This window comes from Lynx canadensis, chromosome C1 (assembly GCF_007474595.2).
Source record: "Lynx canadensis isolate LIC74 chromosome C1, mLynCan4.pri.v2, whole genome shotgun sequence".
Taxonomy (NCBI): domain Eukaryota; kingdom Metazoa; phylum Chordata; class Mammalia; order Carnivora; family Felidae; genus Lynx; species Lynx canadensis.
The window spans coordinates 92,382,467-92,408,581 of NC_044310.1; the positions used below are offsets into that span (position 1 = coordinate 92,382,467).

General features: G+C 35.2%; 1 protein-coding gene across 3 annotated transcripts in view; it reads left to right on the top strand.

The window, feature by feature from the left end:
• Positions 1–26,115, top strand: part of STXBP3 (syntaxin binding protein 3) — a 55,276-nt gene that overhangs the window by 20,309 nt on the left and 8,852 nt on the right. For all 3 annotated transcript variants that reach the window (XM_030327814.2, XM_030327816.2, XM_030327815.2), the window contains exons 5-14: positions 1,028–1,106; positions 2,436–2,536; positions 6,497–6,651; positions 11,674–11,764; positions 14,807–14,931; positions 17,438–17,533; positions 17,668–17,725; positions 22,168–22,233; positions 22,999–23,079; positions 25,762–25,900. In XM_030327814.2, coding sequence (XP_030183674.1) covers positions 1,028–1,106; positions 2,436–2,536; positions 6,497–6,651; positions 11,674–11,764; positions 14,807–14,931; positions 17,438–17,533; positions 17,668–17,725; positions 22,168–22,233; positions 22,999–23,079; positions 25,762–25,900 — 991 coding nt within the window. The remainder of the gene's footprint in view (positions 1–1,027; positions 1,107–2,435; positions 2,537–6,496; positions 6,652–11,673; positions 11,765–14,806; positions 14,932–17,437; positions 17,534–17,667; positions 17,726–22,167; positions 22,234–22,998; positions 23,080–25,761; positions 25,901–26,115) is intronic.

A 26,115-nucleotide genomic window follows, 5' to 3' on the forward strand; every position in this document is an offset into this window, starting at 1 on the left:
TATTTAGGATTCTCCAGCAACAAACCTAAACCTTCAGTGAGTTAACAAAGGAAAGCATCAACACATCTAAGTGAGCCAAGCTGCCAGAAAGAGGAAGTTCAGTAAGAATGAAGAAAATACAAAATATAGCTGCTTAGAGAGAAGGATGATGAACTGAACAGAAAAATGATAACACATAAGAAGAGTCTAGTACAGCATATAAAAAACTTCCTGAAGTTCAAAAGTGTGTGATTTCTCCGTTAAATGATTAATTGCATAAGAGGATAATCACTATTGAAATTTGAATTAATAGCCGAGTTAAAATGGAATATCTCAAAGCAAAAAAACCCAAAAAACAAAAAAAAACCAAAGTCATGGAAATCATGGGCGAAAGATAAGAGACTTGCTGGATTGATCTATGAGGTCTAACAGAAATAGTTCTAGAGTTCCAGGAGAAAAAGGAACGGATGGAGGAGAGATCATTACATTCTGTATTCCTCATTTTTGCTTTTAGATCATTGTATCTTTAAAACTACCAGCACTGAGGCATGCAAGAACTACCAGACTTTATTACCTGCCATTCCCCTCCTTGCTGTCATCTACCAACCTCTGGGTCTTTCATTATCCCTTAACAATTTTACTCCTAGCTCACTGTCACTCTCTTCAGCACTTTCCCAGTTACAGTCACAATGCTTTCATCATCCAGGTAGATAACATTTCCAGTATGCTTATTGGCTTTTCAGTTCCTTGATTTGTTGTCTTCTAATGGTCTATGTGGCTTCAGCTTCCCAGTCACTGGATCGTTCCTGGATCTTCTCATTGCCAAAACAGTACTCTGTTTATACATATTACCTTACTACTTCTTAGGTTTTTAGCTGTTACTGGCTAGACAACATAGCATTTTAAAAAAATCAGCTTATAAAGTAAACTTTGAGATAGTTAAGGTTTTGTTTTATTATCGAAAAAGAATAATCTTAGTTATTTCAAAAGCTAACACATTTAAATTAGTATTTTGTTAAATGTGTATTAACATCTAACCTTTTTTAAGTCTGTAGAATGTTTTTTACGTGATTTTGCAAGTAAGTCCGAGAACAAATACAAAGCAGCATATATATACTTCACTGACTGTAAGTAGCTTTGTAAAAGTATTGCTTCATTGTTTAAAATCCTATTAATTATAAAGTATTTCTTACAGTACTATTATAATATTAAGACTTTCTATGTATTGCTTGTTCTAATTAGATTAGACAAAATCTAAAAATATAAAATCATATCTGTCCTAATTCATATTAAAGTGATAGAAAATTAAATTCTGAACCAGTCATTTTTGCTGGTATACAATGGTGGGGGGTTGGTAGTGAGAGCTGTATCTCAAATTTTATGCTGATGAAGGAGGAATTCTTTTTTAAATCTAAGTTTTAATTGGGGATTTGATTATGTAATCAAAAATAAGACCCTTTGGGAGGGTACTGGAGAAATTGCCATCTGTTTGGCAAATATTAATGGAGAGAATCTGTCACATTTCTCTTGCAATGCCATATGTTCATATAGAAAGCAGCTAAACAAAAGCATCACAGAGAGGTCCAGACACACATATAATTCTGCTTTATGTTATATCTTACATAATTATTTTGCAAAATAAAAATGCTGTTCATCTAAGTGTAGTCTTAGTCTGTGCTATTAGAAATTCATTTTAAGCAGTATATTGTTTTTCCTATAAGTTATTATTTATCTCATGCCTAGTAATAGTTTCCGTTTTAAATATGTCATGCCATAAGTATTTGTGTTTTAAATAACTGTATTACACAGAAATTCATGTTTATAGAAGTTATAAAATTTAATGAATGTGAAGCCTCTTTTAACTTAAGGAATCTTGAGGCTAAAGAACATCATGTTAAAAGACACTAGGACCCAATGGTTGATGTTCCAACCTAGATTTAATAGAGATATAGACAGGTAAAGGGAGGGTGGAGAGAACAGGCTCTGGATTAGTCTCAGGATTTCCTGACATTAGAGAAGGTCTTGAGATACAAGGAAAAACTAACAATTTGTGTGGGATGGTTGCACTTAGTGCCACATTTAGAAAAGCAGTATAAATTCCTAAGAAATTCTGAAAGTCCTATGAAAGTTTATTAAGCCATGAGTTTGGATCTGATTTTCCTTCCTAACAATTTTAGTTTGCTGTGTAAGCAGCTCTCTAAGGAAATAATCATAAGTTATGGTGCCTATGAATGGGGAAAATGGAATTTCTGTTACAGCCCTGTTGGCTAGAATACATTTGCTCTGTAAAGTGAAGAAAAATATTTACATATTGTCTCTGTCCTCATAGTAAATTGCTTTGTGAAAGTCACTAATTATATGTAAAAAATAAATATTCTTGCATGTTAAAATGATTTATTCCAAAGAATAAAAATTTAGATGGAATTACATGCTTTGATTTTTTCCCCCCCTCTCAGTTTGCCCTGATAGTCTCTTTAACAAAATTAAGAGTTCTTGCTCCAAATCAATAAGAAGATGTAAAGAAATAAATATTTCCTTCATTCCACTTGAATCTCAGGTACTTTCTTGTTTTACTTTTAATTTTAGTTCATAATGGATTTAAAATTTTGGTTTTATGAGCTTACTTATTGTTAATAAGGTATATCTTAAAGATGTTTTATATGTTATGTATTTGGTGAATTTTGAATGATCCACAAATAAACATTTCTCATGATGAAGGAAAGGAGAGGAGCATAAATTGGAACAGAACATTATGAAAGTGGAGCTTAAATTTCACAGCTGCCACTAAGTGCTGTGTATGTCAAGTTTTACAGAACTATTAGATTATGAAATGAAAAGATTTTGAACACAATGTTAGATGACTCAAAAGAAATAACCTTTAGCTTCTGTAACCATTTGTGATGTTAAAACAAATGTTCTTCAACAAATTTTTTCTATAACATTATATAGATTGCATTAATTTATAAAATGAAGGGTTTTAAAAATTCATTTTGACTTTGGAATAGTTATGATCCTTCAATTAATAATAATGATGGTGATAGGAAACAACTATGTAGTATTCTCCATGTGCCCGACACTTTCCTAAATATTTTCCGTAAATATATTCATGTAATCCTCATGATAGTCCTATGAATGGATGGTAATTCTGTCTTCATTTTAAAGATGGAGAAATCAAAGAAGTTGAGTAACTTGCCCCAGATCACACAGCTAGTGCATTGCTCAACTTTGTTGTGCTCTGTTCTCTGTGTTTGGATTCTAGCATTTCATAGAATTCTAATAGTTTACTGTTGTTTGGAACTATAAGGTCAATATTTTAAGAGAAATAAGGGTCCTAGAAGAGGAATTTTTCTTTTTCTTTTCTTTTTAAATGTATGTTTATTTTTGAGAGAGAGAGAGTGCAGGGGAGGGGCAGAGAGAGAGGGAGACAGAGGATCCTAAACGGGGTTCTCCCAGCCTCGACCTCACAAACCATGAGGTCATGACCTGAGCTGAAGTGGTCGCTTAACTGACTGAGCCACCCAGGCACCCCAAGAGATTTTTCTTTTAAGCTATTGCTATTTTGGGCAAAGAAAGATTATAATCCAAATTGTAAAATTTTAAGATATCTGTTTAACGTTACACTATTGCCAAAGGTTAACTTTAGGCCTGTTCCTTTTAATGTGATATGTAAGTTTAAAATAGGGTGAAATGGGCTTTCTAAATGATGTGGGATATGAATAGTAGTGTGATAAATATTATAAACGGATCCAGAGCATCTGCTGTACAGATGGTAAATATAGTTTTAGCCTCAAAATTCATCAAAATTCTGCAGTTGCTCTATTTGAAGGAGAGATTTGTGTAGCTATCTGACCAATTTGGTGATGAGAATAACTTGTTTTTGTCTATATAGAGAAATCTCATGAGAATCTTCTTACTGTGTCTTTGCAAAATGTGATTATTTAAGGTCCTGTCTGGTTTGTTTTTCCCCTAAGAAGTTTTTGCTTTTATTTCCTTGATAAGCATCTGAGAGTTTACTAAGTAACTATAACTGTTACAGAGAAATTACAGTGAAAATGTTTTCAACTTTGTTTGCAAGTGAAGATATAAAGGAAATACTACTAAGTGCTTTGAGCTAAGAGCAAAGGCCTATGTGAGCATTTATCAAGGTCTTGTGCAGTGGATACTGTCTGCCAGATGCAAAGTCAGATAGGATAGTGCTCCAAAGAAGACAAGTTGGATGGACATTAAACACATTTAGAGGTTGCATGGAGAGGAAGGAGGTTGATTCACTCCTGAATTTATGAGTCCAAGAGATTAAAGAAACCTCTTGCTTTACTTCTTACAGGATTTAAGATAATTAGTGCTATCACATATACATTAAGGCAATTAGAGGGAAAGCATTTAAGAATGCAGGGAAATTTGATTACAGTGGATCTTACAGAGTACAAAGAGTCTGGTGTAGTTAGTAGGGAGGTGTTTAGGTAGAAATAGAGCTAAGCCAGTTGTAGATTAGCAAAAAAAGTAGATGAAAGTGGCGGGGGTGGGAGGAGTCTTTATTTAAGGAGCTGATTGTGGGTCATAAAGTTGAAGAAAATATTTGGTAATGGTCTGAAGGAACATGTATGGTGGTAATGGAAAGTGGAGAGGAAGAGGAGGAGGGAAATGGAAGAATGGAAGAAATGTGAGAATAGAATGAAAATAAGCTCCAATATTCTCTTTGGTTCATTGGAGTATTAGCTTAGGTTAAACTGTTGTGATAACTCCCTAAATCTCAGTTCATTACTGTAGCCAAGTTTATTTCTCATATTTTTGTCCATTGTGGTTTGTCTGGGGCTTTGCTGTATATTCTCTTCATTCCGGAACTGAGGCTGAAGGACTAGCCCTTGTCTGGGACATAGCAGAAGGAAAAGAGAAATGTTGGAGACACACAATGGCTTTTAAAGCTTTTGTGGGGAGTAGCACGTGTCACTTCTACTCATGTTCGAATACCCATAGCCAAGGCTGACTTTAGTGAGTGGGAAGTATACTCTTATAGGGAGAGGCCCTTAGGGAGGGGCAGTAAGTATTTTTGAACAGATAATATTATCTACTGTAGTGTAATAGTGTACTAAGAGAAGTGCTTGTTGGCAGTTAATATAATAGCCAAGATTTTGAGCAACACAGACATAAGTGGATTAGCTATGGCTAAATCTGAATCCATGTGCAGCCTGCTGCTGTTGGTTATGTTCAGAGAAATGAATGTACAATGAAAGGGAACTTTTCATAAGCAGGTTTATTCATAATGCAATAATTTAGCATGTAATGTTTATTACATACTTACTTTTACACTCAATACATCATCCTAGGCTAAGAGAGATTGTTATCATTGTTTAAAAAAAATAAAAATTGGTTTAATGAAGAACTAACTCCCAACCCTAGAAAAAGAGCTTCTTCTTTTGTATTCATTTTTTAAAAGTTTATTTATTTAGAGAGAGAGACTGCGTGAGTATGAGTGGGGGTGGGGCAGAGAGAGAGGGAGAGAGAGAATCCCAAGTAGCCTCCACACCATCAGCACAGAGCTGATACCACTATCAGTGCGATCGTGACCTGAGCTGAAACCAAGAGGCGCTAAACCGACTGAGCCACCCAGGTGCCTCACTTTTGTACTCTTCAAATAACATAATAATAGTACATTTCTAATGCAGTTCTTTTTTTAAATATTTATTTTTGAGGGAGAGAGAGCCACACATACACAAGCGGGGGAGGGGCAAAGAGAAGGGGAGAGAGACTCCCAAGCGGGCTCTATACCATCAGCACAGAGCCTGACACAGGGCTCGAACCCATGAATGGAGAGATCATGACCTGACCTGAGATCAAAAGTCAGTTGCTTAACCGACTGCGCCACCCAGGCGCCCCTCTAATCCAGTTCTTTGCACATAAGTAAATGTTTTTGTTAGTTGAAAAAATGTGTCTTTGAGGTTTCAGTGTGGTCTATGATTAGACCAATTACTATGTCTGGCACAATACTGTGTCTTTTTGGGAAACATATTTCTATTTTAAGGACATGAAGAATATAAACCAAAGAATTGAAGATACATATCAACTATGGAAAATTTCTAGGTTATTCTCTAACAGATTAAGATTTTTAATGTATGTCAAATATATAGACCAACTTTGACTTTGTTGTATTTCTTTGTGTCAGGTATTAGATTTTTAGTTTAGTTTGACTACCTCAAATTCCTTCATCTGTTGCACAGGTAGTAAGAAACAAATAGTACAGTATGAAACAAGAAATGAAGGAGAGAGGTAGACTAAGCAGGAAAGGAGAGTGGGAAAAGAAATGATGAAATCAAGATGACTGAGAGAAAATGAGATTTGATTAAGGTAAAGACACAGTGGTCTCAGGAAACAGCATGGTTAAGCAAGTAATTTTTTTAATGTCCCAAATAATAGCCACATTTTTCTGTGTGTGTGTGTGTGTGTGTGTGTGTGTGTGTTAAACCAAATCACCAATTGACACAGTATGACCTTATTTTTTTTTGGGGGGGGCCTAACTTAGGTTTATACTCTTGATGTACCGGATGCATTCTATTACTGTTACAGTCCGGACCCTAGTAATGCAAATGGAAAAGATGCCGTTATGGAAGCAATGGCTGAGCAGATAGTTACAGTATGTGCTACCCTGGATGAAAACCCTGGAGTAAGATATAAAAGGTAGAACACTCAATACTGTCTGTATATGTTATGCTTTCTATTTGATCTCCAATATAGAGGTAAGTAATATCTCTGTGCTAAAGTGTATTGGTTTGCAGGGTTTACTTTGCAAACTCCATGTAAAATTATGCTGTTCAAATAGCAGATTTAAAGTTTAAGGTTGAAATTTCCAAGCAACTAATAGCCCCTGTTACTAAATTTCAGAGCTTAAATTTGGTATAATTTGCAAGCACTTTTTAAAAAATGTTTATTTTGAGAGAGAGCACGTCAGTGGGGAGGAGGTAGAGAAAGAGGAGAGAGAGCATCCCAAGCAGGTTCCACACTGTCAGTGCAGAGCCCAATATGGGGTTGAAACTCATGAACCCTGAGATCGTGACCTGAGCTGAGATCAAGAGTTGGACACTTAACCGACTGAGCCACCCAGGTGCCCCTCAAATAAATAAATACATTAATTAATTAATTAATTAATTAATTAGTTATTTTAAAAATTTACATCCAAATTAGTTAGCATATAGTACAACAATGATTTCAGGAGTAGATTCCTCACTGCCCCTTACCCATTTAACCCATCCCTCCTCCCACAACCCCTCCAATAACCCTCTGTTTGTTCTCCATATTTATGAGTCTCTTCTGTTTTGTCCCCCTCCCTGTTTTTATATTATTTTTGTTTCCCTTCACTTACGTTCATCTGTTTTGTCTCTTAAAATCCTCGTATGAAGTCATATGATTTTTGTCTTTCTCTGACTAATTTCACTTAGCATAATACCCTCCAGTTCTATCCACATAGTTGCAAATGGCAAGGTTTCATTCTTTCTGATTGCTGAGTAATACTCCATTGTATATATATACCACATCTTCTTTATCCATTCATCCATCGATGGACATTTGTGCTCTTTCCGTACTTTGGCTGTTGTTGATAGTGCTGCTATAAACATGGAGGTGCATGTGTCCCTTCGAAACAGCACACCTGTATTCCTTGGATAAACACCTAGTAGTGCAATTGCTGGGTTGTAGGGCAGTTCCATTTTTAGTTTTTTGAGGAACCTCCATACTGTTTTCCAGAGTGGCTGCACCAGCTTGCATTCCCACCAACAATGCAAAAGAGATCCTCTTTCTCCGCATCCTTGCCAACATCTATTGTTGCCTGAGTTGTTAATGTTAGCCATTCTGACAGATGTAAGGTGGTATGTCATTGTGGTTGTTTTTTTTTTTTTAATTTTTAATGTTTATTTATTTTTGAGAGAGAGAGATACAGAGTGTGAGCAGGGTAGGGACAGAGAGAGAGACATACACAGAATCTGAAGCAGGCTCCAGGCTCTGAGCTGTCAGCACAGAGCCTGACATGGGGCTCAAACTCAGGAGCGGTGAGATCATGACCTGAGCTGAAGTCAGACACCCAACTGACTGAGCCACCCAGACACCCCTCATTGTGGTTTTGATTTGTATTTCCCTGATGATGAGTGATGTTGAGCATTTTTTCATGTGTCGGTTGGACATCTGGATGTCTTCTTTGGAGAAGTGTCTATTCATGTCTTTTGCCCATTTCTTCACTGGATTATTTGTTTTTTGGGTGTTGAGTTTGATAAATTCTTTATAGATTTTGGATACTAACCCTTTATCTGATATGTCATTTGCAAATACCTTCTCCCATTCTGTTGGTTGCCTTTTAGTTTTGCTGATTGTTTCCTTTGCTGTGCAGAAGCTTTTTATTTTGATGAGGTCCCAGTAGTTCATTTTTGCTTTTGCTTCCCTTGCCTTTGGAGACATGTTGAGTAAGAAGTTGCTGTGGCCAAGATCAAAGAGGTTTTTGCCTGCGTTCTCCTCTAGGATTTTGATGGCTTCCTGTCTTACATTTAGGTCTTTCATCCATTTTGAATTTATTTTTGTGTATGGTGTAAGAAAAGTAGTCCAGGTTCATTCTTCTGCATGTCACTGTCCAGTTTTCCCAGCACCACTTGCTGAAGAGTGTCTTTATTCCATTGGATATTCTTTCCTGCTTGGTCAAAGATTAGGTGGCCATACGTTTGTGGGTACATTTCTGGGTTCTCTATTCTATTTCATTGATCTGAGTGTTATTTTTTAATGTTTATTTACTTTGAGAGAGAGCATGTGTGAATGAGCGGGGGAGGGGCAGAGAGAGAGGGAGAGAATTCCAAGCAGGCTCCCTGCTGTCAGAGCAGGGCTCAAACTCAAGAATAGCAAGATCATGACCTGCGCAGAAATCAAGAGTCAGATGTTCCACCCTGAGCCAGCCAGCTGCCCCCCAGTGGCCATTTTACATAGATTTTCTGTTGTTTTTTTTTAAAGAGCTAAAGTTTGACTTTAATACCGTGTACCTTTATTTATTTGCTTCTTTTTAAAAATGAGATTTACTGTGAGGCACCTGGGTGGCTCAGTCATTAAGCATCTGACTTTGGCTCAGGTCATGATCTAACAGTTCACAGGTTTGAGCCCCACATCAGGCTCTTATGCTGACAGCTCAGAGCCTGCAGCCTGCTTTGGATTCTGTGTCTCCCTATCACTCTCTACCCCTCTCCTGCTCGTGCTCTCTCTCAAAAAAAATTAACATTAAAAAAATTTTTTTAATAAATAATAACAAAATAAAAATTTATTGTAAAGTGCATAAATGATATATATATTGCTTGATAAATCATTCCAAAGTGAACATATCCCTCTAAACCTACCAAGGTCAAGAAATAGAACATAAACAGCATCTCAGAGGTTCTGCTCATGATCCTTCTTGATCACTACCCCCTTTTTTCTCCCCAAAGGTTACTACTATCCTGACTTTTAACATGTATTTTAGTTCTGCCTGGTGTTGAATTTGGTAAAAATGGAATCATATGAAATTTTTGTTTCTGCCTTCTTTGTTCAACATTATGTTTTGAGAGTCATCCATATTGTTTTATGTAATCTCTGCTAATTACTAGCTGTGTGACCCTTCTGCACTCAGTTTCCTTATCTATGAAATGGGAATGATAGTACCCACCTTATTAAGTTGTTGTTAGAACTCTGTAAAGCATTCGGGATAGTACATGACACTAGTAAAATGGTAGTAGTAAATATACTATGGTATTACTAGTAAGTATTATCACTCATTTCTTTTTTAAAAGTTTCTTTAATTTAAACATTTGCATGTGTCATGTTTGTTGGCTGAGCTGTTTAATTTCAAATTCATGTACTTTATATTTAAGTTACATTAAAATCCTACTTGTAGTTTCTCAAAGCATTCCTTTATGTCTCACAGACTGTTAAAGTGTAATTCTGACATAAAATTATTTCCTTTTGAAAATACTCTAAAGCTAAACATGTAATAAATTTTTCTTTATAGTTGCTATTTTATTTTTAAGGTATAAAACCTAAAGAGTCTTTCACTCTTGGAAGCCGTCACAGTGAGATTTTTGAGATTGGTGTGCTAATTGAGGAGCCTTTCACAGAAGTTTTCCCTGTAGATTCAGAAGTTATGCTAATGCCACTGGTCATGAAGTTGTAATTTAAACTATGATTTTATCATTTTAGAAGACTGATATACAAGACTTTATGCAAAAGATTATACTGGAAAGCTAATTAGATGTTAGCACATTGGGAAATCTCACACTGCTAGTAGGAAGGATAATTGGTCAGCTCATTTGGAGAGTAACGTGCTAGTATCTAGAAAAGTAAAAATGTTCTTCATGATTCAGCAATTATACTTTTAGATGTAGAAAAACATACATGGAGATATATTTACAAAGATATTTGTTTCACTTTTGTTTGAAATAGTATAAAATTGAGAATGATTTAAATGTCCATCTTTAAGGGGAGGCTGGGTGGGTATCTGACTTCAGTTTAGGTCATGATTTCACAGCCCATGAGTTTGAGCCCTGTGTTGAGCTCTGTGCTGACAGCTCAGAGCCTGGGCCCAGCTTCAGATTCTGTGTCTCCCTCTCTCTCTGCCCCTCCCCCCACTCATGCTCTGTCTCTGAAAAATGAATAAACCTTAAAAAAATTTTTTTTTTTTTTAGGGGCACCTGGGTGGCTCAGTCGGTTAAGCGTCCGACTTCAGCTCAGGTCACGATCTCACGGTCCGTGAGTTCGAGCCCCGCGTCGGGCTCTGGGCTGATGGCTCAGAGCCTGGAGCATGCTTCCGATTCTGTGTCTCCCTCTCTCTCTGCCCCTCCCCCGTTCATGCTCTGTCTCTCTCTGCCTCAAAAATAAATAAACGTTAAAAAAAATAAAAAAAAAAAGTTTAAAAAAAAAATTTTTTTTTTAAAGTCCATCTTTAAGGGGATGAATACATAGAATCCAATATAATTATATGATGGAAAATTGTGTAAAACTAAAGTGAGTAAATTTGATATGTGTATGTCAACATAGATATCAAACATATATAACATATACTGTTAAACATATATAAAATAGTAAACATATATAACAGCATTGACAGGAAGAATACACACCAAATTCATGACAGTGGTTGCTATTGGAAGTGGACAGAGGTAGAGGAGAAGATTAGGAATTGGGAAGGAAATAAAGGGACCTGCAGTTTTATTTATAATATATTATTTTCTTTTTTTTTTTTTTTTTTTTTTAATTTTTTTTTTTCAACGTTTATTTATTTTTGGGACAGAGAGAGACAGAGCATGAACGGGGGAGGAGCAGAGAGAGGGAGACACAGAATCGGAAACAGGCTCCAGGCTCTGAGCCATCAGCCCAGAGCCCGACGCGGGGCTCGAACTCACGGACCGCAAGATCGTGACCTGGCTGAAGTCGGACGCTTAACCGACTGCGCCACCCAGGCGCCCCATAATATATTATTTTCTTTAAGAAAATTTGAAGCACATATGATAAGGTTTACATTTGTAAAATCCAGACAAATTGGTATAATATTATATTTGATGTATTATTTGAACTTTTCTGTGTTTATAAAGTCTTTTAAATTAATAAATTATTCAATGGTTTAATTTTAGAATTCAGCTTTATGTTACTATAACATGTGTTTTGAAAGAAGGATAATTGTTTGAACATTTTTTCCACTTATAGTAAACCTCTAGATAATGCCAGTAAGCTTGCCCAGCTTGTTGAAAAAAAACTTGAAAACTACTACAAGATTGATGAAAAGAGCCTAATAAAGGTAATGTGTAAAAGGCAAATAGTGATTATGAACAAAGTCTGTCTTATTTCTTCATAAACCAAAAAAATTGTTCATTTCCAGCATTGATTTGGGAATCATTGATATAGATCCCCAGTATTGATTTAAGAATAATTAATATAGATGGTAGAGGGAACCTTAATAATGTTGTGGCTTAGTGCGGAAGATAAGAGTTTTGAAGTAAGGACTGTGTCCAACTCCTGGTTCTGCCATTTTTAATTCATAGATATGTTAGTTTGGACAAATAATGTAACTTCTCTGTGCTTAAGTTTTTTAAACTGTAAAATGGGGATAATAAGGATACCTATTTTATAAAGTAGAGGGTTAAATGAGTTATTACTTTTAAAGTTCTTACAATGATGCCTGCTGAGTAAACGTTTAATAGTTATTCTTATCTTACTGCTAGCTCTGTGACTTTATACAAATTATTTACTCTGAGTTGTATTTTCATCTATAAAATGGATGCGATAAACATATAGCTTGCTTGGTTGGCATGAAAATAGGTGAATTAACATGTTCAGCACATATAGGAGTTTAATAAATGGCAGCTGTTATTATCTTATGAAGACAGTATAAAGTAATCAGAGACTGAGGTTGAGTCCTGGAGAATAGCAGCATTTAGGCTTGCGTTGGAAAATGAAGAGTCTGAGGAAACTGAAGGAGGTGGGGCCAGGGGGCTCGGAAGCCATATTAAATGAGCAGAAGAAACTGTTGACAGTTTAGAAGAGGAGATGGGCAAGGGAAACCACTGATACAGTGTTCTTTAATAAGTGAAATGAAAAAAGTAATACATAGAATGTAGTGGGAACATAGGCAGTGGATTAATCTTCTAACTGGAGTCTTGGAAGGCATCCCAGAGGAGGAGGCTCTTGAACTTAAAGAATGAGTACAACATGATAGAAGAAGGGGTTTGTTGCTTGGATGACAGGATTCTTTGGCAGAGGCATAGTGAAACAGGGAAATTCACAAATACCTGCACTGGATTAGGAGGGTATAAGCTTAGATATAATGTTAGTTTACAACTTTTAAGAGTTGCTAGAGGTCTGGTGAAAGCTGTTCTGGTGTAGTGATGAAGACAGTGGCTCAGTGTGTAGCATAGTAATAGTCAGTGTATGTTTAATGCAGGAAGAGATACATGATGGGTATGTTAGTAAATATCCTTTTGTCAGTATGTTAGTAAATATCCTTTTTTCCTTTATGATTTCAATGAAAAAAAAACAAAAAACGGCAAGATCCACACAAAAAAACAAACTTGTGCTTTCCATTTTTCTGCCTGGGAAATTATACATCCTTCAAATGCTTGGTATTTTTCCTTCATTTGAGAACATGATGAAGTGTCACATTCTTTTTGAAGCATTTCGTGACTCTTCAGGTCAAATGATACTTCCTCCCATGTATTGTCATAACCCCAAGCCCTGATATAACACTTATATTGCACCATCTTTTTCTTATTTGTATTTTTGAGGACCTATAACTTAAATGTATTGAAGGCTTACTAAATCCTAGGCACTAAGTGTTTTATGGTGTTACTACATTAAATCTTTTTCTTTTTTTTAAGTTTATTTTCGAGAGAGAGAGAGGCGGGGGGGGGAGGGGGAAGGGGAGGGACAGAGGATCCAAAGTGGGCTCTGTGCTGATAGCAGAGAGCCTGATGCGGAACTCAAATGCACGACCCGTGAGATCATGACCTGAGCCCAAGTCAGACCCTTAACCAACTGAGCCACCCAGGTGCCCCTACATTAAGTCTTTACAATAATCTTGTACAGCAGAGGTTCTGGTTATATTTTGTTTTACAAATGAGAATACTGAGATATTTAAGTTAAGCAATTTGTCCAAAGTCATTTAGCAAGAAAGTGGTCAAGACTGGGCTGATACCTGGATCTATGTGATTCCAGAGCCTGTATTCTTTTTTAAAAATTTTTTTTTAACATTTATTTATTTTTGAGACAGAGACAGAGCATGAATGGGGGAGGGTCAGAGAGAGGGAGACACAGAATCTGAAACAGGCTCCAGGCTCTGAGCGGTCAGCACAGAGCCCGACGCGGGGCTTGAACTCACTGACCGAGAGATCATGACCTGAGCCGAAGTCGGCCGCCCAACCGACTGAGCCACCCAGGCGCCCCCAGAGCCTGTATTCTTAACCACTGTATCATACTGTCTCAAGGTTTAAATGAGTAAATGTTAAATAAAACAATTTTTAAAGGTCTTTCTCATGTAATTTACTTATATCTGATATATGTAAATAAATAGGAAATATTTATCTAATGAGTTGTAGTTATTTCTGACTGCTTTAAATAATAATCCAAATAATTTATTATTTTCTAAAATGAAGCATATGAAAGATACTAGTATTAACAATACTTTTCCTAGCACTGTTATTCACTGTTTAATAATTACTGCTGTTTGTGAATTAATGATAACAAGGCTTTCATTTTGATTTGCCATCTTAGCTGGTATCAGTATAATCCTTTTAAATAGCATAATGGTTAAGAGCATAGGCATGGAATGAAACTGACATGGGTTTGAATCTCCATTCTGCTACTTACTAGCTATGTCATTTAGTCAGGTTGCTGACTTTTAAGCTGTAATGCCTTCGTCATATGGAGATATAATACCTGCCTCATAGGGTTGCTATAAGAATTGAGTAATATATATTTTTTTGCTTAGCACATGTGTAATACAAAGAGCCTAAGTAGTGACTGCTGTTCATAATTTATATCAGTTTTAATGTTTATGGAACTAAATTCCTAAGAAAATGGGTTTAGTGCAAGGCAGATGTTACTTTTTTAAAACAAATTTTCACAATATTGTAATATCAAGTTTGGCTCCTTAATTATAAGTTTTCAGTTTTGTAGTCTTGGTTTTTCCCCTATTGTGCCACTCCAATTTTTCTGTTTTAATAGAACTTCACATTCTTAAGAATGAGACAGAAGTTAGGAAAAGTCTGCTTTTGTTTTCTGAGATATTAACAAGGTGTTCACACAAATTGAAGTTTCTGAAGATAATTTTATCTTGTTATTCCAGGGTAAAACTCATTCCCAGCTCATAATAATTGATCGTGGCTTTGATCCTGTGTCCACTGTCCTGCATGAACTGACCTTTCAGGCAATGGCATATGATCTACTGCCAATTGAGAATGATACATACAAGCAAGTATATTTTGAAGGGCATATAAAGGGCATATACAAAGAGCATATAGGATATGAGCATTTAATGATTTGTGTAGGCACCAGAAATCTAATGCCCCTGTAACTTTGTTATTCAGAAACTTTATTATTCTCTTACCCCTATAATCATAGTGTATTAAAAAATACCTTGACCTTGTAAGTTAATGGGTAATTTGACTGCTTTGAAGCTTCTTTGATGTAGTTGCTTCCTTAACTATGTCTACAACAAAGCTACATTTAAACCGGTGGAATTTGGGCTTCTTCCTTATGTTAAGAGTAAATACCTGGCCCACTATTATATTTATTGAAGTGGAAACCATATTCAAACTTATTAGGCTGTAATTATTCTGAATCACCCACCCAAAGGTATCTGTGTGTATGTCTTGTCAACATAATATCTTTAAGAAGATTAGAATACTGGAAAACTGAATAGGATAGCTATTGAGAATAGACATAGTCTTAACTAATTTAGTACCTATTGACTTAACTCTGATATAAGCATATTTACTTTAAAAGTGAGGCCAAATAGCTAAATGAAAAGTGAAATAATTTTTCTATTAGGGAACCATTTTACTGTATTTTTGTGAGTCATTATGAGTGTATATATATATGTACAGGCATATGTATATTACATGTTATTTGATATCATAATCTCTAAGTCCAAATTGGCGTTTTTCAGCTAAGATTTACTGCTTGAGCATAGTAGTAAAAATGAAAATTAGTTTTCTGAAATTTTATGTAAATTACTTCAGTAATTTTAATAAATTAAAAAGATCTTTTTTCTGTTGTATATATTTATGTATTTTCTGTTGTATGCTTATTTGCATTCTGGTCAAATCCTGGCTTCTGAATTTCCTTCCTGTAATTTATATTACATCTGGTGATGTAGAGAAATCAATATAGCTTATTTTTCTAACATAAAAGTAGTTTCAAACAGTTTATTGAGAATTTTCAGGAGAGAATAATACTGTTTACCTCTGTTGTCCTTTAGGTCTGTAAGCCTGCACTGCTCCAGAGATTAGAAAGGAATGAAACTAATAGACACTGAAGGACTTGGCTGCAGACATTTCAGGCAGTTCTAACCTAGTATTTAAAATATTTATCCCCTTTAAATTTGCTGGCAAGGAAAGAAAGTTTTAATTTTTTTAAGAGTAAGGGAGAGACCTATTAAACAAACAAACAAAAAAAACCACAAAAACACCAGCAATACTCCCTTTTATGAATCAAAAAAGTCCAGGGGTAAAATGAGATGAAAGTTTGAACTCCCTATGGTTTGTGCTCCATTACAATTGTTAATGGAGACAGTACAAAGCAGGAAATTCAAAGTATCCATACTCTGTTTTTTAAATTGGTAATTTCTTTAAATGTACTTTTAAAATGGGGTTGTCATCATGTTTTAGTATTGTCAGGCTTGCTGTCTTAATCTTTGTTTATAAATCAAAGGTTAAAAGAATTATGTAAGTACAAAGTTACATTTTAAATGGCAGATAGGCTGCTGTGTCCTTAATGTATCTTCTGATTAAGCTCTTATTCTACCTTTGGGTATTTGCAATTAAGACTGCATAGGTAACTGGTTTTATACGTGGGGCCTGTAATTTTTGGAGCTATGGAAGTGGGATTATATTCATATAGTAGAAATCTATATTTATTATCTGCAGTTTAGAGCTGGGAAAGTTCAAAGCTGTACTTCCTAATCTTGGCTCAGGAAATTGACAGTTCCAAGGATGATTGAATCTCCTTAGCACTATAGATGGAAGGAGGCTATCTGCATTAAACAAGAAGGGAGATGTTACATTTGGGGAGGCAGTCAAGAAGCCCATTTTGAGTAGTTTCATGAACCTCTTGAATTTCTACTCACCTCGGTAGGACTTACTAAGGCAATCAGAATTTTTTATGACTGCGTTAGTTTTTCTCTCATATCCTTTCTCATTCTTCGTTGGAGATGTGGTTATAGGTTAGGGAAGAATGTAGAAACAGATGACACGTGTTTATGATTTTATATACTTGGATACATGTTTGTGAAAATGTGAACTGAAACACCTTCAGTATTTAATAGGCTACATTAGGGGTGACATTTAATAGGTGTTTAATAGTTGTGCTGATGGTTATTAGCACATCAAAATAGTATTTTAAGCAATTAGAACACATTGTTAATATAAATTCAGTCTTGTTCTTAGAGTTGATTGTAGAATGTTTAATATTTCATAAAGTACCATTTTGCTGAGCTAAAACTCTTTAATATAGCTGAATCTAACATTTGAAAGCAAAAATGTCTTGGTAGACATACAACTTTGATTTTGAATGTAAGGATACCAATATGCCCTACTTTTGAGTAGATATTCATTATCCTCCTAAAATTAATGGATTGAATATATATATGTATTGTTCAGTTTCTTGAGCTATGTCTTAAAATTATTGTTTGTAAAGATGTTTCTTCCACTTTAGGTGGGAGATAATCCAAAAGTTTTATATTTCTGTCTGCTTGTAGATACAAAACAGATGGGAAAGAAAAGGAGGCCGTCCTTGAAGAAGATGATGACCTCTGGGTCAGAATTCGACATCGGCATATTGCAGTTGTATTAGAGTATGTGAGCCCATTTTAATTCTTATTCCATATTTCTTAGGCACTAAGTACCTGAAAGTACATTTTGTAATGTTAATATATTTCTGTAAAGAGTTAGACCTTAGAAATATAAATAATTTTCTCAAATTTGACAGGGAAATTCCCAAACTAATGAAGGAAATTTCATCAACAAAGAAAGCAACAGAAGGAAAGGTAAGAATTTTATTTAACATTCAAACTAATGATGGTGAATTTTAAAGTTTGTTTAAAATGTGTATTTTAACTATTTAATTTTCCACTTTGGGAAATTTCTAACACACACTAAAGTAGAAGAAATGAACTCCCATGTACCCATTACCTAGTTTCAACAGTTGGCAACATTTCGTCTGTCTTGTTTCATTTGAGTTTACTTTTAAAAGGCCATTTGGGGCGCCTGGGTGGCTCAGTTGAGTGTTCAACTTCAGCTCATGTCATGATCTCCTGGTTTGTGGGTTCAAGCCCCTCATCGGGCTCTGTGCTAAATAGCTCAGAGCCTGGAGCCTGCTTCGGATTCTGTTTCTCCCTCTCTCTCTGCCCCTCCTGTGCTCACACACACACACACACACACACACACACACTCTCTCTCTCTCTCTCTCTCTCTCTCTCTCTCTGTCTCAAAAATAAATAAAAAATATTTTAAAAAATTAAAAAGCCATTTAGTCAATTTCATCAATGCATTCTTGTTGGATTTTTTAATAATGAGGTGTGATTTACCCAAGTGCACAAATCTTAAGTGTATACTGAGTAACTTTTTACATATATATATGTATACACACACACACATAAATATATATATATATATGTGTATATATATATATATATATATATATATATATATATATGGAACCACCACCTAAATCAAAATAGAGAACATTTCCATCATTCCAAAAGAGTACACAATAATATCTGTGAATAAAGAAAATTTAGCCTGACCCTTTTCAATTTTATACATTTAAAATAGTTTTTTTAAGTTTGTTTATTTGTTTTGAGAGAGAGAGTGCACGTACACGCCCAAGTGGGGAAGGGTCAGGGAGAGAGAGAATCCTAACCAGGCTCCCTGCTGTCAGCACAGAGCCTGATGCGGGGCTCAAATCCACAAAACCGTGAGATCATGACCTGAGCCAAAACCAAGAGCCAGACATTTAACCAGCTGAGCCATCCAGGTACCCCGACAATTTGGTCTTTAATTGAAATGTTTAGTCCATAAATATTTCATATAATTATTGATATAGTTGAGTTTATGTCTACCATCTTGTTTCTATTTGTTTTGTCCTTTTGTCTTTTTCTTTTCTGTCACCTTTATGTATTGTATTTTTTTTTAATGATTCCATTTTATCTCCAATATAAATTTGTTTTATCTTTTAGTATCCTTTTTATAGTCATTATGCTAGGTATTACTAAATGTATTATCACAGTCTACCTTAAAGTATACTTTTGCCATGTCCTGAAGAATTCAAGAGCCTTGTAAAAGTTTAACTACATTTTCCTCCTTCCTCTTTTGTGCCATTATCGTCGTGTATTTTACTTTAACATGTTTATAAACTTAAGTTGTTATTATTTAAATTCTCAATAGACTTTTTATTGCCCTCATATTTATGAGATGTATTGTTACTTATTCCTTATAACTCTTCAGTTTTTCCACGGGCCAGATGAATTCTCTCAATTTTTGTTTTATCTGAGGTTTTCTTTGTTTTGTAAGCTTTTCAGCTACACTTTTGCTGCATTTAAAATGAAAGGTTAGCAGTTTTCCTTTCAGCAATGTGAAGATTGTAAAACATCACCTTCTGGCCACCATATTTTATATTAAAGAAAGCAGCTGTCATGTTATCTTCCTGAAGATAAAGTGGCTTTTTAAAGATTTTCCCTTTATCTTTGATTTTTAACAATTTAGCCATCATATTTCTTACTATGATGTGTATAATGTATATAATATATATATATAATATGTATCTTCCTTGGGTTTGTTGGGCTTCTTAAATCACTGATTAATAACTTTCATCATATTTGTAAAAATTCTTGGTCATTATTTCCTCATGTTTGTCCTAATCTTTCTCCTTTCCTTCTAGGACTCCATTCACTTGTGTTTTAGAGATTTTTTTTTTTTTTTTTTTTTTTTACCATATTCCACATCTTTTACATTCTGTTCTTTTCCCCCCATATTTCCCTCTCTACTTTAATTGAATATTTTCTGTTAACCTTTGAGTCTCCTATTTCTGTCTCTTTTGTGTCCAGTATGCTGTTAAACCCATTCTATGTATTATTTTTAAGTGATTTGTAAAGTTTTCTCTCTATAGTATAAAATTCTATTCATTTTGACAAATTCATATGATCATATAACTACAGTCAAGTTATAGAATAGTTCCACCACCTCCCCCAAATTCCCTTGTGCCTCTTTGTAGACAACCTCTGTATACAACTCTGATCTCCTGGCAACCACTAATCTGTTTTCTGTCTCTGTAGATTTGCCTTTTCTAGAATGTCATCTAAATGGAATAATACAGTATGACTTTTCTCATTTACAATAATGCACTTGACATTCATGTTAGCTGTAACAGTGGTTTTACCCTTTAATGCTTAGAAGTACTCCACTGTGTTTATCTATTCCCATCTTGCTGAACATTGAAATTTTTTTCAAGTTGTTGGCAATTATGAATAAAGCCACTATAAAACATTCAGGTTTTGTGTAAAAAGATGTTTTCATTCTCTTGGGTAGACAATTAAGGGTGAGATTGCTGGGCCATACAGTAAATATATGTTTAACTTCATAAGAAAATTCCAAAATACTGTGGCTGTACTATTTTATAGTCCCTCCAGCATTGTAAAGGAATCACTATGTTTTTGATTTCTGATATCGCATTTAGTTCCAAGACATCCATTGAATTTTTTAAATAAATTATAATTTTCTATTGAAGTACTGTATCTTTTTATCCATTTAGTCCATCTTTTCCTCTGTTTTCTTTAACATAAATATGCTATTTTTGAATTCCTTGTCTGCTAACTCCAACATCTGGATTGTCCTGGGTCTACCTTTTTTTTTTTTTAATACCAGTATAGTTAACGTACAGTGTTATATTAGTTTCAGGTATACAATATAGTGATTCAGCAATTCCATATATGATTCAGTGTTCATCATGATAAGTGTACTCTTAATCCCTTTCACCTGTTTCACCCATCCCTCCACCCATGTTCTCTCTGGTAACCATCAGTTTGTTCTGTGCAGTTAAGAGTCTGGTTTTTGTGGTTTGTCTCTTCTTTTCTTTGTTCTTTTGTTTTTTAGATTCCACATGAGTGAAATCATATGATATTTGTCTTTCTCTGACTTATTTCACTAGCATTATACCCTCTAGATCCATCCATGTTGTTGCAAACGGCAAGATGTCATTCTTTGTTTACATCTGGTAGTATCCCATTGTGTATATATACCGCATCTTCTTTGTCTTGAGTCTACTTTTACTATTCAATATTGATCACTTTTTTTGTCTTATATGTCCAGTAATATTTTCGTGTATGTTAGACATCACAGATTACATTGCAGAAGCTCTAGATGATGTTCTCCCTGAAAAGAGTATTGAGTTCTGTTCTGGCAGGGATTTAATTTGCTGATGAATAATCTTAATTTTATTGCCACTTCATGTCAGGCACTGTTATGGTTAGCATATTTCCTTTAGTTCAGAGACATAGTCCTAGACTAGAACTTAATCTCTGGGGATATTCCCTTAACACTGTCTTCTTCGGATCAGAGAATGCCAGTATTTTCTTAGCACTAAGACCCCTCTGAAATCTCTGTTCAGCATTTAGGCACCCACCATTGTTCTCTGGTAGGCCTTTTTTTTTTTTTTTGAAGTTTTTTTTTTCACGTTTTATTTATTTTTGAAAGACAGAGACAGAGCGCAAGCAGCGGAGGGGCAGAGAGAGGGGGAGACACAGAATCTGAAGCAGGCTCCAGGCTCTGAGCTGTCAGCACAGAGTCTCACGTGGGGCTCAAATCCACGAACCGTGAGATCATGACCTGAGCCAAAGTTGGATGCTTTTAGCCAACTGAGTCACCCAGGTGCCCCTCTGTGTTAGACCTTTAAAAGTTTTGCCCTTTACATGTGCAGGTTGGTGTTTGGCCAGGGATCCAAAGACAACCCTTCTTTGAGTTATATCTTTGAGTTATGTTGTGACTGGCTCTTTCCTAGCACCCTGCCCCCCAAACCCTATCTCACCAGCCCCAAACTCTGACCTCTTTTTCCTCTGCCTGGAGAGACTAGTGCTTTTTAGTTGAATTCTATTTCCTTTCACCATGTTTTCTAAAGTGCTCAAGGGAAAAGCTAGGGTAAGTGCAGGGATCGCCTTCAGTGCTTTCTTCTGCTTACGTATCTTAGCTGTGAGCAGTTTTTCTCAGCCATTGCCTGAGAGATGTCTTATTTACTTTGTCCAATTCTATTTTTGTTTATGGAGGTAGAATAATTTTGAAATTAGCTACACTATTGTGACTGAAACTGGAAGCCTCTTGAATTTTTTTAATTTGCCAAATACCTAGAAAAGTAACAATAAAACTACAAGATTTAAAAATTTTTATATAAAATACCAGAATTATAAGTTTGCTTTAAAAATGTTTGATTTTTTTCTAGACATCACTTAGTGCTCTTGCGCAACTGATGAAAAAGATGCCCCATTTCCGTAAACAGATTACTAAGGTAAGCAGTATTGTACATGAGATACTTTATCATTTTTAGTTTATTAGTCATCCAGTTCTATAGTCAGGTTTAGTAGTGGGTGTCATGGGATAGTTGGTGTTAGTTAACCTCTAAAATTTTAGTCTAGGTCTGGGAAATTTTCCAAATACTTAAGCTTCTCAGTAGTATTCTCTGTATATAATGTAGATTCATCCAAATCCAGCTTAAACTTTTTATACCTTTGTCTTGAACAGCCAGACAGAGAATTTTGTATTTATCAACTTAATAAGAAAATTTAATATTGGATTGACCATTGGTTGTTACTCTACTTGGTTCCTTAATAGTTATGTGTTAGTAGTTAAGAGCAGTTAAGCCACGTTGGTAGGTAAACTTTTGTTGTTGTTGGTAGTGGTGTATCATTCTTTCTTATGAGTCATTATCAGAATAATTTTAACTAATTTTTTATCATATGGCACCCTAATCAAGAACCAATAATATAAATTCAAACTTTAAGGACTTAGCTGTTTTTCTTTCTCTGCTTCTTTTTTCATTACTCTTAAACCCAACACATACTCAACCCTTCTGTTTTTTGCTGTCTGTTGATTGTCTCCTGTGGACCATGTTAATTGTCACTTTTTTCTTTTTCTTGAGCTATTTTCCTTGCTTTACACAGTACCTACTTTCTGCCGAAGCCCATAATTTCCTTCAGGCCCATCTTACAAGTTTAGTATTATCAGTTGCTTAAAAAGAAATTAAAATGATTTAAATGATTGATTTGTTTTTCAGCAAGTTGTCCATCTTAACTTAGCAGAAGATTGCATGAATAAATTCAAGCCTAATATAGAAAAGCTCTGCAAAAGTGAACAGGTATGTGCAGAGTGAGAAATACATATGTCCCAATACATTTCGGGAATGAACTTTGTAAGGTGTGCTAAACCACAAAATCTCTCTTAGAAGGGGACTCAACTAGGCAGTATTTAAATACATCACTATTCACCAACATTATCATGTAGCTATAAGTATCATAGTAAGCAGTTCCTCCTAATCTGTGATTATGCGTTTTTGGTTAAATGGAATAATTTAAGTATTTAGAACATTGTTTCAGAGTAGCACTGTTGGCAGGCCTTTCTCAGTAGGTACAACATTTAATGCAGCATCCTGCAGAGTACTGCATTGGCACATTTAACTTGTTTTAGAGGCCCCTCTTTAATGCCAAACTATTTAGTGCAAAGAGAAATAGAATGCAAACCACATGTGATTTTAATTTTTTTAATGTTTATTTGAGAGAGAGAGAGAGAGAGAGAGAGAGAGAGAGAGAGAGAGAGGCAGTGAGACAGGGAGAGAGGGAATCCCAAGCAGACTCTGCATCATCAGCACAGTGCCTGATGTAGGGCTCAAACCCACAAACCGTGAGATCATGACCTGAGCCAAAACCAAGAGTCAGATGCTTAACCAACTGAGCCATCCAGATAACCCATGTAATTTTAAATATAGTACAGTTGACTCTTGAACAAGGATCAGGGGCGCTGACCGCCCACACAGTAAAAAATCCATGTATAACTTTTGATTCCCCCAAAACTTAACTACTAATAACATCTGTTGGCCAGAAGCCTTACTGATAACATAAGCAGTTGATTAATACATATTTTATATGTTATACATATTATATACTGTATTCTTATGATATTGTAAGCTAGAGAAAATGAAATGTTTCTAAGAAAATCATAAGAGAAAATACATTTAAAGTACTGTGCTGGGGTGCTTGGGTGGCTCAGTTGAGCGTCCAACTCTTGATTTCGGCTCAGGTTGTGGTCTCTCTACCCCTCCCCCACTCATGTGCCTGCACATTCACACATACATTCTCCCTCTAAATTGATTAATTAATTAAAATGAAATAAAACAAAAAAAAACAAAAAAAAATAAATAAATAAATAAAATGAAATAAAACAAAAGTGCTGTGCTAAACTGGTGCAGCCACTCTGGAAAACAGTATGGAGGTTCCTCAAAAAATTAAAAATAGGACTACCCCATGATCTAGCAATTGCACTACTAGGTATTTACCCACAGTATACAAAAATACTGATTCCAAGGGCCACATGCACCCCAGTATTTATAGCATGTTCAACAATAGCCAAATTATGGAAAGAGCCCAAGTGTCCATCGACTGAGGAATGGATAAAGAAGTGGTGTGTGTGTGTGTGTGTGTGTGTGTGTACGCACACACACAGGAATATTACCCAGCCATAAAAAAAAGAATGAAATCTTGCCATTTGCAACAATGTGGATGGAGCAAGGGACTATTAAGCTAAACAAAATAAGTCCAAGAAAGACAAATACCATATGATTTCATTCATATGTGGAATTTAAGAAACAAAGCAAATGAACATTGATGGGGAAGGGAAATAGAGAGAGGCAAACCAAGAAACTTAGAGAACAAACTGATAGTTAACTGGAGGGGAGGGGAGGGGAGTGGGTGGATGGGCTAGATGGGTCATGGATATTAAGGAGGGCACTTGTTATGATGAACACTGGGTATTGTATTTAAGTGATGATGAATCACATAATTCTACACCTGAAACTAATACTACACTGTATGTTAAATAACTGGAATTTAAATAAAAACTAAAAAAAAAAAAATAAAAATAATGTCCTGTGCTATATTTATTGAAAAAATCCAGGGTGCCTGAGTGGCTCAGTCAGTTAAGCATCTAACTCTTGATTTTGGCTCAGGTCATGATCTTAGGGTTTGTGGGTTCAAACCCACAAACTGTGTCAGGCTCTGTGCTTTGTCAGCACAGAACCTGCTTGGAATTCTCTCTCTCCCTCCCTCTCTGTTCTTCCCCCACTCATGCTTGCTCACTCTCTCTGTCTCTCTCTCTAAATATAAATAAACTTAAAAAAAAAAAAAAGGAAAAGGAAAAATCCATGTATAAGTGGACCCACACACTTCAAACCTGTGTTGTTCAAGGGTCAGCTGTAATCATGTTAAAACGTAAAAAGAAACACGTATAGTTAATTTTAGTAATATACTTGACCTAACATAATAAATTCAAAATGTTATTTCAACATGTAATCAATATAAAATTATTAGTGAAATATTTTACATTCCTTTTTAAAAACTGAGGCTTCAGAATCTGGTGTTTTCACTTGTAAGCACATCTTAATTTAGTCTAGTCACATTTCAAATGCTCATTGACCACATGTGGCTCAAGGCTACCATATTAGCATAGGTTTAGATTAATGATTTTCTTTGAATTATTTTTTGACTTTTTATATTTTAGACAGTCAATAGTTTACAAGTGATGCCTGCTTTTTTGTGAAGTATCATCAGTGTTACATTAAAATTTGGCATAATTTAAGGTATTTTTAAAAAGATTTTATTTTTAAGTAATCTTTACATCCAACATGGGACTTGAACTTACAACCTCGAGATCAAGTGTCTCACACTCTACTGACTGAGCCAGCCAGGCACCCTTGGGTTTAAGATGTTTTTAATTAAAAAAATGAATTTGGATTATAGGCCGCTGACTGTATTTAATTTTCATTAAGGACCTGGCACTTGGAACTGATGCAGAAGGACAGAAAGTGAAAGATTCTATGCGAGTACTTCTTCCAGTTCTACTCAACAAAAATCATGATAATTATGATAAAATAAGAGCGATTCTACTTTACATCTTCAGTATTAACGGTAATTGAGACTTTATTTCACGAATATATTGAAATACTCAGCTCTAAAATCACTTTATAATTAAGTACTTCACTATTCATCATAAGAAAGTCTTAGAAAATTCAAAGATAGTAGCTGAAGTTGGTTAAGATAAACATAAAGAAAAATAGGAAATTGGGAGAACACCAAAGGGGGTATGTAATTAAACATTTGTTTTTTATTTAAAAAGCTTTATT